The 14206-nt window shown below is 41.8% G+C and overlaps 1 protein-coding gene across 1 annotated transcript in view; it reads right to left on the reverse strand.

Annotated features, from left to right (window-relative positions):
- The window catches only part of Reep3 (receptor accessory protein 3), a 71462-nt gene that overhangs the window by 19225 nt on the left and 38031 nt on the right, over positions 1–14206 (reverse strand). Inside the window, exons 3-5 of the mRNA XM_051186842.1 lie at positions 7238–7314; positions 3874–3994; positions 3187–3300 (exon numbers count right to left, since the gene is read on the reverse strand). Coding sequence (XP_051042799.1) covers positions 3187–3300; positions 3874–3994; positions 7238–7314 — 312 coding nt within the window. The remainder of the gene's footprint in view (positions 1–3186; positions 3301–3873; positions 3995–7237; positions 7315–14206) is intronic.

Below are 14206 nucleotides of genomic sequence, written 5' to 3' on the forward strand. Positions count from 1 at the left end.
AGAACACGACATTTCATGCTCTGCCACTTTTTGGGCTAAAGAGCCACGTGAGCAAGTAGAGCAGTGAGGTTTGTCGGTGATTCTGTCTTGTAGCAGTGATTTGGGTGGTTTTATAGTCTGTTTGCTGCCTGGGGGGCCGAGAGTTGATTTTGAGTTGTTAAATATAGAAGTGCAATGCATGAATCACAAAGGAGGAAGTAGATACAGGATTATCTTCTGTAGCACTTTTATTGAAAAGTCTTCCTTCCAGATAAGATTACTTAATAACAGGGGGTCTTAGCAAACAAAAGATGGGTTAATATAGAGACACTGGTTACAACCAGATAGTAAGTAGCCTGTAAAGCCACAGACCCAAAGTATCTTAGACTGCATCAGCACCTACCTTACACTAGGCATTAGATAGAGATTAAGTGTGCAATATATAGGATGGTAGGATGGTTAAAAACTGATGAAGGCAAAAATCTGAGATAAGATGTGGGAATAAGGATAAAATTATATTGTGCGGGTTGCTCACTTCCTATGAAACAGTAATATGCTTAGTAAATATGTCAAGATACAGTAACTATCCCACAAGTTGTTATAATGATGTCTCGGGAGTCAGAAAGATGACTCAGTGGTTAAGAATATTTGCTGTTCTTACAAAAGACATGGATCAGTTTCCAGCACCCATATAATAAATAGTTCACAACACTTTTAACTCTAGTTTCAGGGTATGGAACACCTTTTTCTGGCCTCTGGGGCACCAGGCATGCACATGGTACACATATATACAAGCAAGAAAACACGTTAGAAATATTTCTCAGTGTTATAGAGAACCATGGCTTGTTTTTTTTCCCCTATATTTACTAAAACAACATCCTCAAATGTGTTTTTAATGAACATTTAAAGTTGAATTGAATTTGTACTTCTCTATACAGGATCCCGTTAAATGATGCTTTTTAAATAAGACCAGTTCAGAAATATCTTTGAGGTGTGAATACACGTATTCACTAGGCCTGCAGACTCAAAAAATGCTGCGCTTAAATGGGAAGCAGCGAGTTGCTTTTGGTCACAACCCTCTAGATACAATCACTCTAAACCCTCTGACTTGTGCTACAAGAGCAAGAGTTTTCTCCTCTACTTTAGACCTTTCCCCCACCCCCATTTCTCAACATGTAAAATGACAGTTGTTAAATTCTTCACGTTTTTCCTATCATTGGGCTGGGCCTGGTTCCATTACTGTACTTTGCTCCTAATAGAATTTTTGCTTTTTTTCCCCCCCCAAGAGTTATTAATTGCCTTTTTGTTTTTCATTTGCTTAGTCCCAGTATACTTGTTATGGTGCTCAGGGCTGTGAGTACACAGGTACACACTGTCTGCACCCAGGGAGTTCTTTGATGGGTTACTCCATATGTATGGCTGGGATAAATGTCATCCTTGTACAGCATCAAGCTGATTCTATTCTCTGTATTTCAATTCTGTACTTTCAGAAGCATCTCTGTTAGCACCTTCCATCCACAGGACCAACTGCCGGCTGTCTGCTCAATATCCTTCTAGGGACATTTCCCTTCTTGCTGGAATAACCCATTTTCCATATCCCGTGTGTTCCCCTTCCTCCCCCTGTTAGCTTTGACAGAACATATCTGCCCTGATAAAGGTGTGAACAGTATATTTTATGGGTTTGAAATTTATTCCTTTTCAATTATTTTACGTTTATACCTGACCGACAGGCTTGACTAGTATAGAACTTGGGCCAGGGTTACAAGATGGCATTGTGGGTGATGTCACACTGTCTTTATACTTCTATTTCACTAACTAGAACTTTACTGTTATTCTGATGCTAGATCATTGGAATGTTATGTGAGCCAAAGGTCTTTGCAAAGTTAAAGTGCCCCCCTTCACCAAACACTCTTTTACCACTGTAAAATCACTGTAAAATCCTGTAAAATCACTGCCTAACTGAACTGTATTTTTGCATAGCATAGTTCAGTTAGAAAGAGCCTGCTGGAGAGATGGCTCAGAAGTTAAGATCATTGGTTGCTCTTGCAGGTGACCAGTTTCAGTTCCTAGTATCCATGTTAGGAGGTTCACAACTGTCTGTAACTCTAGTTCCAGAGAATCCTATGCTTCTTGACTCCGTGGGCCTGCACACATTATACACACACACACACACACACACACACACACACACACACACACACACACACACAGTTAAAACAAAACTAAATCTTAAAACAACAACAAAAAACAAAAGAGCCTGACTCCAAGGCAGAAGACTAATTACCCCCATTTTATTTCATATTAGTAAACCATTTGAATGAAATTAAGGATTCCTGATTCTAATATGAGCAAACACAGTGCTATCACATATGTTCAGAGACATGACACCCCCTTGTTTTATACACAAAGCAATCAAGGCACACACAAATGAGCAAACTGCTTATGGTGACTTCAAAAGTCAGCACCTTCTGGTTGTGACATTGGTTTGTTTTTCCCCATATACTACATGCTAAAATCAGTTGTACTATGCTATTGAAAATAAGCCACAGCAATTACTACATGCAAAGGAGCCCAAGAGCCAAAGCGCCAATCTCCAGAGAAGGCTGGTTCAATCAGTTCTTCAGCTGGAGAGAACAGCTACGACATTAGTGACTCAGAACAAACTTTTTACATGCTTTATTTTGAATAACCAGTTACCTCGGATTGGTTGGAGTAGAGGTGCAGAAGGAAACCAGAAATCCTAGCAGGCAGTGCCACACACATACACAGAGAGAGAGACAGAGAGAGAGAAAGAGAGAGCGAGAGAGAGAGAGAGAGAGAGAGAGAGAGAGAGAGAGAGAGAGTGAGTGAGAGAGAGAAGAAGGGAAAGAGAGCAGAGACACAGAGAAAAGAATGGTCATCTTTACTTAAGGTAATTTATCAAAACTATTTCAAGGTTAAAAGGGGGAAAACTATACCACAAAGTGACATTTGTAGGTATGTTTTATTTATTAGCTTCCTCTAATTTCATAATAAACTAAGAGCTTTGAACTCCCAAGTATCATAGAAAATGAAATGTTAAAAATATAATTAAAATTACTTATTTATTAAAGTTCAAGAATAAATATAAAACAGAGTTCTGTCAGAGTTTTATAATGATCTAAAATAAAAGTGGCTACCTTTCTGTAAGGGCTGATGGGAAGATATAGATGATGAGGGAAAACTTACCTTCACTGCTGCTGTGACAGCAGCTGTAGCCGCTAAATTCAAACCTTGCCGTCCAAAGTTCACCATTGTCTCATAGCCTCTTTCTTTTGCTTGGACAATATAATCATCAATTTCCTGGGGGCAAAAAGTTAACAGTAAAATCAGGTGTGGTAGCATACCCCTGTAATCCCAGGAGGGAGTGTGGGGGCAGAAAGAGCAAAAGTTCAAGGCTATCTTCAGTGACATAGTAAATTCAAAGCCAGTCTGGGCTACCAGAGGCCCAGAGTAAAAAAAAAAAAAAAAAAAAAAAAAAGAAAAAATAAAAAACCTGGGTGTGGTAGTGCATTCCTTTAATCTTCCTCTAGAGAGGAAGGAGGAAGATCTTTGTAAGTCTGAGGCTAGCTTGGTCAGCCAGGACTATACTATGAGATCCTGTCTTAAAAAAAAAAAAAAAAACCTGGCAAACAGAAATAAGAACACATCCATAGATGTTTATTCAGGCTTTTTGTTTGTTTTTTAAGATGGGGGGGGGTCTTACTATCTAGCCCTGGCTGTCCTGGAACTTGATATGTAAACCATACTAGCCTACTACTTATTGATCCGCCTGCCTCTGCCTTCTGGGGTATGCACCACCATGCAGGGCTAGTTTACTGTTAAGCCTCTTTTCATCACACTGGGTAGGGTGTGGGAATAACTGATATACCTTACCCTTTCCTTTGAAGAGAGAAGAGGATGAAGGAATTTTCTATATATTAAACTTGCTCCTCTGGTATAGGGCGACAGCAGCCAAATGACAAAGGCAATCTTCATCTCGTAGTACAGGGGAAACCTAACAGGAAACAAAACAAAGAAATAAATAATCAGGAAGAAATGTGGTAAGAAGCAAAACAAACAAAAAAGCGCAGAAATCACAAAATCGCCATTTCTGTTTCCACACGTGGAGGTTGCTGACAGGCAAGCAACCACAATGGGACTTACTGATAAGTTCCTGTCACCAAATCATAGATGAACTGACCACAGTGGCTCAAAAAGGATGAAGTCACCATTTGGTTAGGGCAGCTAGGGATTGTCCCAGAAGGTAGGTGACACACCTACAGACAGCAGGGGACAACTTCATCTGTCCCACGTGCACATCAATTCTTTCTCCAAATTCCAATTGCAGATGAAGGGTATGAAGAATTAGCACAGAGGCAGAATTGAAATTAGTGAAATTAGTTAAGTGCCCATGTCCAACATGGTCTTTCCCGTCAACCATGGTCCATGTATGTGCTTTGACTTGAATTCAACAGAGACGACATAAACCTTAATTGCTGTCTGACTCTCTTATCCAGTTTTTTCCATTTGTGGCTTTGTTATTATTTTGTTTCTTTTTCTATTTTTGAGATAGTTTGTCTGTGTAACTCTTATCTGTCCTGGAATTTACTCTGCATACCAGTTTAACTTTGAAATCACAGAGATCTGCTTGCCTCTGTATCCAGAGTGTGGGATTAAAGGCGTGTGCCACCACACCCAGCTCCTCTCTGTCTATTTAAAACCATTTTATTTTTTTTCTCTCCCAAGCCTACAATATTTTAGACACACTGTGTCTAAACCATTAGTGGTTTTTCTTAATGTGAATTTGTCTTTACTGTAAATCTTTATCTTTTTATGGTCATGAGTGTTTTATCTGGTAAACAACAACACTGTTAAAATGAAAGTCATAGTTCTTTCTGCTGCGCTTTATCAAAAATGGTGGTGGGTACCTTTACCACCAGCAGTGAGAGCTGTGCTCACCTCCTCGGTCTGCACAGCTATCTAGCAGCATGTTGTCGGCTTGGAGATGTGGTCATTGCCATTGCCAGCTCTCATACACACCAATAAATTGTTAGCAGTGCTTTTTAAAAGCCATTTTTTTTTTTTTTTTTTTTTTTTTTTGGCCGTTTATGCTGAGTCAGGAATCATCCCTTAAAGGAGCCGCAGAAATATCTGCTGGTCTCTCTCAAAGCAGAGTTCAACCGAGAAAAATGCTGTTACCAAGAAACCTTGCTTGTCTCTGTTGTTTTGTTTCTAAAACCCTTTTTAAGCTTTTGTTAAATTTTAAGTGGAAGTTCTTATTAGCCACGTGGGCTCCATATGTAAGGAGTATGGTTTTTCCTCCCGCTGCTGGTCTGGTCCCGCTGCCTCGCCTGCCCCAATTAACACAATACAGTGTGAAGAGGACCACTGGGTACCGCGATACAGCAAGGCCCTAGTCTGAGTTCTTATGGTAAGGCAGATAGGCAGGGGAGAGGTGAGGAGTGACTACTGTGGTCAGCAATTCATCTCGGCCACATTGCAACTTTATAGCATGCATGAACTCCCAATACTGAAAAATACGAACACTCTGTGTGTATCCATCCAAGTGTGGATAATGTATGGTTGGGTGCTAACACCTACGGTGCTCAGCATCCACTATGAGATCCATACTGAACTCTGGTTGTAAGGATTGTGTGGCAAGCACCTACTTAGAAAGAATGTCAGCCCAACTTTTAGCATCCAATATTTTCTACATTTTCAATAATGCAAATAAGGTATACTTGAAATTAGAAAAAAGTTAAAAAAAAAAAAAAAAAGAGCTGTAGGAACTGGGGATGTAGCTCAGTTGGTAAAGGGTCTTCTTTCTAATATATGATGGTCTGATTCCCAGCAATGCAGTAAAACAAACAAACAAACAAAAAACAAAAAATCCCCACACACTTCGTGGTTCATGCCTGTAATCCTAGCACTAAGAAGGTAGAGGCTGGAGGATCAGGCTATACGAGATCATGCCTCAAAACAGATGAATAACTAAGGAAGGAAGGAAGGAAGGAAGGAAGGAAGGGAGGCAGAGAGTGAGGGAGGGAGGAAAGAAGGGAGGGAGAGAGGGAGGGAGAGGGAGGGAAGAAGGCCTTTGAAACTCTAAAACCCTCAAATGGTTTAAGAATCTTTGTTTTGTCAGTTAAAAGCTAAGAGAGAGAAGCTGGGTGCAGGCTTTTAATCCCAGCATTTGGGAGCCAGACCCAGGTGGATCTCTGTGGTAAGTTTGAGGCTAATCTGGTCCACAAGCCAATTCCAGGCCAGCTAGAGTTACAAAGTGAGACTTTGTCACAGAAAGAAAGAAAAAAAGAATATTGAAGTCTGATGGTGTATATTTTTCCTACAAATCTATGTGATGGTATGATAAAATGTTCTATGAGAATATGAGACTGTGAATGGTATAAAGAAGGCACAAGAAGGAATAGAAAGGGATAGCTGGGTTCAAGTCAATACCTGTAGGTACACAGTCTGTCGACCCATCAGTTGATCAATCCACCTACCTACCTACCTACCTACCTACCTACCTACCTACCTACCTACCTATTTATCTATCTGGCTTCATGTAGTAGCTCAGGTAAAGAAAGGATAACTGGGTTAATTTCAGCTCCAGTCTGTGACGCATGGGAAGTGGAAACATGGGCAAGATCTCGGGTTTCCATTTTTTGAGAAGGAGACTTCTCTAACGGCACAGCTGGATGGAAAGGTACTCTGAAATACCACATGAGGAGATCCAAGTCCTTAAGTAGGTCCCCTACAAACTGTGAACTCAGTGATGGAATGAACATGTAATTACACCTCGTGTTGCTTTGCTAGAGCGGCCAGGGAGCTGCTGTCTAGTGGGCGGGTGTCCACGTGGCTGCTGACGTGCAGTCTCAACGTTCGTGCCTCAGAACTCTAGGGCTGGGAAGGGAGGGAGGGCCACGACCAGATGCTGCGGATTGGAGAGGAGTCATTTCGGAAACCATCGAGAAAAACAGTCTCAAGTCATGAGTGTGGAAAGCGCATGATGACAGCCAGGTTCTCTATTTTAAGATGCTGGTGGGAGTGGGAGGTGGGCAGGGATTAGCACAGCAAGCTGCCTTCATGAGGGCAGGCTCCACAGAAAGCACTGTTGTCACGGGGAAGACAGAGGAAGAAAAAAAATGATGCTGGGTAATTAAGTTGCTTGATCTGTTTCTCACATCCAGAAGCAAGAACAGCTAATTAAGAACTCCGGACACTTGGGAGTGCCTGAGTCCCTTGGAGTGGTGGACCTTACCATACAAGTGTCTGATCGGCCACTGTTTCAATCACTGTATAGAGGGCAAAGACGATCCAGTACATCATCCAGCGGACCTGGAAGTCATAAAAGCACTCATGAAACAACTGGCTAAGACAACTGCAGGGCCTCATCTGAATCTCAGCATCTGCGATGCACAGGCAGGAGGATTCCCTACAAGTTCAAAGGCTAGTTTGTGCTACACAGTGAACTGTGTTATCAGCCTGGGTTACAGAGTGAGACCACGTTTTTTGGTTTTGTTTTTCAAGACAGGGTTTCTCTGTAGTATTGGAGGCTGTCCTGGAACTCACTCAATAGACCAGGCTGTCCTCAAACTCACAGAGATCTGCTGCCTCTGCCTCCTGAGTACTGTGATTAAAGGCGAGAGCCACCAACGCCTTGTTTAGTTACTCTTAAACTTACTCCCTCTCTGATTTATACCTTTTCTTCAATACCAGCAGATATTCTTCCTTTCAAATAGGTTCTGTGTTTTCTTTTTCTTTTCTTTTTTTGTTTGTTTCCCTGCTAAACAGTATAAGCAAACACACAACCACTGGACTTGGGACTTCTAAGTACATAATATAGTAATAATCCCTTCAATCCCTCTAACATTATGAGTTGGGAAATGCAATTGCTGCTGCCACAGGTAAGGGAATAGTGGCAAAGAAGTAAACGGCTTTCTCAAGGTCACTTTGCAGCAATGTGGATCCAGGCTGCCTGATTCTGGGATGGGCTAGCCAGTCAGACCATACACAGAGGGAAAACGGGAGTCCAGGAAAACCCACCACTTGTTTTCACCCACACCAGTGGCCTGATAAGCAGCTAGGATATTGTGCTAGACTATATATATATATATATATATATATATATATATATATATATATATATATATTTAGAGTTAGCACTTTAATGGGTCGCACTGACAGTTTCATATGTGCCATGTTCTAATATGTCCTTATTAACTACTTAGTCTTGAGATAGAGGCTTGTTTGGCTACTTCACAGACAACATCAAACTGTGACTCAGGTTAGGGATGTGGCTAGTAGAGGATGTGCACACTACAAACACTACAACAGTGAGTGCCACTGGAACTGGAGATACAGGTAGGCAGTTATGAGCTGCCATGGGTGTGTGTGTGTGTGTGTTGTTGTTGTGGTGGTGGTGTCAGAAATGAGCCTTGGTTCTCTCCAAGAGCAGTTTAAGTGCTCTTATCCATGGGATCTCCTCTCCAGCTCTAGTGTAATTTTATTTCATTTATTTATTTATTTAGCTTTTCAAGATGGGGTTTCTATGTGGCTTTGGAGCTTGTCTCAGAACACACTCTGGAGACCTGGCTGGCCTTGAACTCACACAGATCTGCCTGTCTCTGCCTCCTGAGTGCTGGGATCAAAGACATGCACCACCACTGCCAGGCATGTAATTTTTTCTTTTAAAGGTATTTCTTTGTAGTTAAACTAAACTGTCACCAAACAATAAACTATGACATCAAGAGTATGTTCTAGATATCCCCCTGTGGTACTGAATAGTGTTTTATTGTTGTGCCCCCCACCCCCAGCTCTTTGTAGCCCAGGTTGGCTTCAAACATATGACAATCCTCCTGCCTGGGCTTTCTGAGATTACATGAGTCATCATAACTGGCACTGGCTATAATTTTATATAAAGAAAATCCTATGGTTTATATTTGTCCTTTGTGAATAAATTCCTTGACAATCTGCTCTTGAACGTACGGGGTTTTCTTCTTATCAGAAATATGGATGGTAAAAGTAACTGAACTTAGGCAATAATTAAATGTCAATGAAGTCATGCTGTTGTTCACAGGAGCAACCACAGCAAAGGGTAATCTTGGAAATGTGCTGCCTTATTTTAACAATAATGGATATGGTTAGGGTTTTACACGAAATGATGACTCGGCAAAGCTTTTAGAAAAACTGTGCCTCAAGGCCACCTAGCTTCTGTTTAAGGTTTTTCCCAGAGGAAATACCAGACATCAAGGTTAAAAAAAATTGTAACTAAGGACATAGGAAGACAAAGACTTAAATACTTTTCATACCAGATGAAAACGCAGCATTAGAATTAATATTAATGATTTCTGGGAAAACCATCACCTTGACTGTCCTATATATGTATACAGACCCTTCGGTGTCTGCAGAGGTTGTCTCTCAAACCCTGCAAGTACAAAGCCTGCTGCCATGCAAGTTTCAACTATCCAGTGGCTTAATATTTACCAGTAACCAATGCACATCCTCTTTCATAATTAAGTCACGTCTAGGTTACTCATGATATCTAATATGATGTAAATTCTTCCCTCCTCCCTCCTCTTCTCTGCAGGGTCTTGAACTGTTGATCTCCTGCTAGGGCCATCATAGTTGTGTGTTACCAGCTCTAGAACCACTTCTACATATCCCAATTACTGACCACAAAAGAAGCAAACTGTATCTAAAAAATAAAATCTCCAACAAGACAATATGTATACCCATAAGCACTAGGTTGAACACACACAGACACACACACACAGACACACAGACACACACACACCCCTTTGACTTACCTTTCATATTAAAACACAATGTAGTGAATTCTTAAGGACTGAGGTGCCATCATTAGCAATGGCATGAACTGATACAAATGTATTCAGTCTTACTACCTATTTGTCATAGGAAAGGACACAAGTATGGGCTGGTGAAATGGCATAGGAGCTTGCCATCAAGCCTGATGACCAGAGTTCGATCCCTGGTGTTCACATAGTAGAAGGAGAGAAGTGACTTCTTCCTGAATGTTGTCCTGTTACATGTGCTGTGGCACAAAGAGAAACAAGCACACACATATGCGCATAAACAAACAAATAAATAAGTGAAAAAAAAAAAGACAAGAGCCAGGTTGGTAGTGACACAGGCCTTTAGTTCAAGCACTTGGGAGGCAGAGGCAGGTGGATCTCTGTGAGTTCAAGGCCAGCCTGGTCTACAGATTTGAGTTCCAGGACAGCCAAGGCTACACAGAGAAACCTGTTTCAAATATTAAAAAAGAAAAAAAGAAGAAGAAAACAACAGGAGACACATAGCCCACACCACTTTATCCCACAGTTTTGTAATATTTTAATGAGGTGACAATGATATTGAAACTATGAGACTACCAATATCACATGAGAAAGGAAGGTAGGTAGAAGAATGCCTCCAAGGAAGAAGCAAGCGTGCATCCTCTTGCTAGGACAAAGGGAAAAGGAAGCAAACACTCTGCTGTGTGGGGAAGAAGTCTTGATGTAGGGAAATAGGTAAGAGGGCTGAAGGAGGTAAGCGCTTCCACTGCCTGAGGCCAGAGGGCTGGTCATTTGTTAGGAGAGGTGTGCTAACTTTGAGAAGAACAAGACAGAATTTCTCTGTGTAGCCCTGGCTGCCCTGGAACTTGCTCTATATAGACCAGGTTGGCCTTGAACTCAGAGATCCAGCTGCCTCTGACTCCTGAGTGTTGAGATTTAGGGCTTGCTTTGGAGGCCACCAACACCTGGTTTAGAAAAGTTGTTTTCTTGAGTAGGAAAAGGTGCTGCCTACATTGGACCACGGGTGCAGTGAGAGGTCTAGGGCAATGAAGGAGAGGTTTATGAAGGCTCAGTGGCTGAGCTAGGGGCTCCTCAGATCCCCTAGCAGGTGTGGGAGCGGAGTATCTAGTTCTCACCCTCAAAGTGAGCTGGAACAGTGCATGTACCCATAGGCCTGTTCTTCTTGCTGGTTAGCTAGCAGGGAGCAGAGTAGCCTCAAGGGTGTGTGTTTAAGGTGAGCAGAGTTTTTAACAGCTGTTGGGAGACAATTCCTTGCTGAAATAAACGCCTTGCTTCATGATGGGCTGGCACAGGACATGCAAATCCCCATATTCTTTCTGTCACAGAATTCTTTGTTGCATGTTACAATCAAAGCATCTGGCTTCCATTCTAATCTGTGGGAACTGAGAGGCTAGGGCCACCACAGAAATGGTTCTAGATCTAGCAGAGCACCACCAGGGACCTATTATGGGCTGGCCAGGGCACACTTAATACCTGGTTAGTGGTGGTTGGTGTAATGGCTGCTGTGATGGAGATGAGGGCTGTTTTCAGGGGTGATGCATGAGATCTCAGAGACTAAGTAACTGGAAGCAACTGGAGGATGGGAAGAGTGACATTCTTACCCAACATACTGAAACAGCCAGAGGAAAACAATACTAAACTGATTGTGATCCTTTGAAAGTGTGGCTACTGACTGAGTTTGTTAACTATCATCTTGTATTGTCTGTGTATGCTACTTTAGTAGTTGCCCTCACCTCCCATCATCTTCACTAGGCAAAACAAACTAACAAACAAAAACCAAACCTCAAAGAAAAACAAAGACACACACACACACACACACACACACACACACACACACACACACACACAGGTGTAGCCATTTGAGTCTGCAATCCCAGAACTGAGGAAGTAGAGACAATCAGACACACATACACAATACAGACAGACAGACAGACCACACAGACACACTCACACACACACAGAACTAGGGGAGCAGAGACAATCAGTTCCCTGGGTTGGCCAGCCAGCCTGGCTGAATTGGTGAGCTGTGGGTTCAGGGAGAGACTCTGTCTCTAAATTCCTTTTTAAAAAGTAGAAAGGAACCAAGGAAAGCAGACATCCCAACCCCAAGCCCCAGTCTTAGCCCCAACAGAACCTCAAAATCATCCAGATATCAAAAGGAAGTCATTTGCCAAGGAAATAAATCCCCTAATTAGGCAACTTCTTTTAAAGATTAGGGAATCATCTGTGACATGAAACCACAGTACCTAAAGTGACATTCCGGTTGCACAGTGCATGGGCAGACGTTCCTTGTCAGTGAGCCAGCACTTGCTTTATTATTGCTCCAAATCCATAAGGTTTTGATAAGCCTTAGCATTTCAAAAATCCAGACAGTCACGTGATGGGAGTTCTTAGCTTCTCTCCCCCAGAGGAATTAGAGGACATTTAAAGCCTGAGCAGTATTGTAAAATGAACATACCCAGAGGCAAAATGTACTATCAGAAGACCATGCTCCATTTAATGGGGACTCATTTACATTATCCCACTGCCAGAAGAAAAATGGCTTCATTTCACGGATCTTTTAACGTTTTTTTCTAACAAAAGAAGTTTCTATGCTCTACATCCTTAGAAAAAAATTTTATGACGATCCCAGGATAAACAAACACAGCAACTGCAAGTGTTATAGCTGTTTTGAACCTCCCTCCCTGGAGTCCCACTGCAGAAACTTCCAGAAACTGACAGCAGGAATACCGGGGCACAGACCCACAAGCCCAGGGGTGGGGTGGAGATCACCTTCTGCTTTGCAAGCACATGCTATGCATTTTAAGGGCCATGGAAAATGGTAAAGGCACATTAATTAATTAAATTAAGGGGACTGGAGAGATGGCTCAGCAGTTAAGCCCACTGATTGCTCTTCCAGAGGCTCCTGGTTCAATTCCCAGCATTCACATGACAGCTCACAGCTGTCTGTAACTCTAGTTCCTGGGGACCTGGACACCTATGGCAAAACACCAAAGCACATAAAAATTAATAATAAAAAAAGAGAAAGGTTTCCTTAAATTGTTCCTTTATGTAACTTGTTCTTGTTATGTCATTACTAGAGTCGTATTATAATAGCAACAACGGTAATATATTAAATGATATTAAACTGCACTAACGTATAGTGTATGATTAGAAAAACTGAGTTGATAAGTTAATTTGACAAATATTACTTAGGGTCTATTGTGCACAACGCCTTTGATATAAAAGAGTCATAAACCATTTTGGCAAGGGTTTCCTGCTCCCAGAGCCTTCTTGGTAGGGTATGAATATAAGAAGGTATATAATTAGGATAGGCAGTTTAATCCATGTATAACTACTAAGATCTTTATATACTATGTATTATTCACTGTTTTGTCTGAATGAAACTTACTTCTTAGGGAAAAGGCTTTCCTAGCTGTTGCCCCAGCTCTCCATAAAGGTCAAAAGTCATGTGTAAATCTGTGCATTGTGGTTGGCTTATATGACACCTGCCATCTCAGCCATTTATTCAGTGGGAGCGGTGAAACCTGTGCTGCTCATCGTGTTCCCAGCACCTCCGCCTGGGAAAGCAGGCATAGAACAGCCCTACTGAACAATTTCTACTTTCTGGGCCAGGATGGTATGGGACTCCAATAAGTAGCCACGGAGTAATGGCAACTGTCCTGAACACTGATAACATAGGAGCCACCAGGCCTGGCTACTTTCTCTCTCTGGGTTTCTCAAGACAGGGTTTCTCTGTGTAATATTCCTGGCTGTCCTAGAACTCCATTTGTAGATCAGGCTGGCCCTGAACTCACTGAGATCCACCTGCCTGTGGCTCTTATGCTAGGATTAAAGGGAAGTGTGGCCACTGCCCAGCCTCAACACTTTCTTAAAATTCAAGGTCTGGGATCCTGTAGGAAGGGAGGGCCTAGTGGGTAAGGCATTTGCCTGGTAGCGCATGGTTTCATCCTTGGAACCCACATAAAGGTGGAAGGAGAAGGCTGACTCTATGAAGATGTCCTTTGACTGTCACATGCTCACTGAGGCACATATGTCTCCATACATATACATATCATGTGGGGACACACAATAATAATAAGTGATATTAAAAAGAAAGTAAGGTCTTAATCGATAGGTCCAAAACAAATAACCATGAGCTTCAAGTGGCAGCGTATAGCATATAAAAGTAATAATTTTGTCATTCTCCACATTATCAAGACATTAAGAAACTTCCTAACCTTTTTAAACTACAGATTCACTGTATCATAAAGCTAATAACGATGATTTTAAAAACACACCCAACAAACCATGAGCCTTCTTCCCTCCCCCCCCCCCACTTATGCCTAATGATTTCAATTATAAGCACTAAGTAAACCCAGAGCATAAATGCTAAAATATGCTTCAATGGGGGAAAAAAAAAAAAAAAGAAGGGA

Source organism: Phodopus roborovskii, unplaced genomic scaffold (genome assembly GCF_943737965.1).
Source record: "Phodopus roborovskii unplaced genomic scaffold, PHOROB, whole genome shotgun sequence".
Lineage (NCBI taxonomy): Eukaryota > Metazoa > Chordata > Mammalia > Rodentia > Cricetidae > Phodopus > Phodopus roborovskii.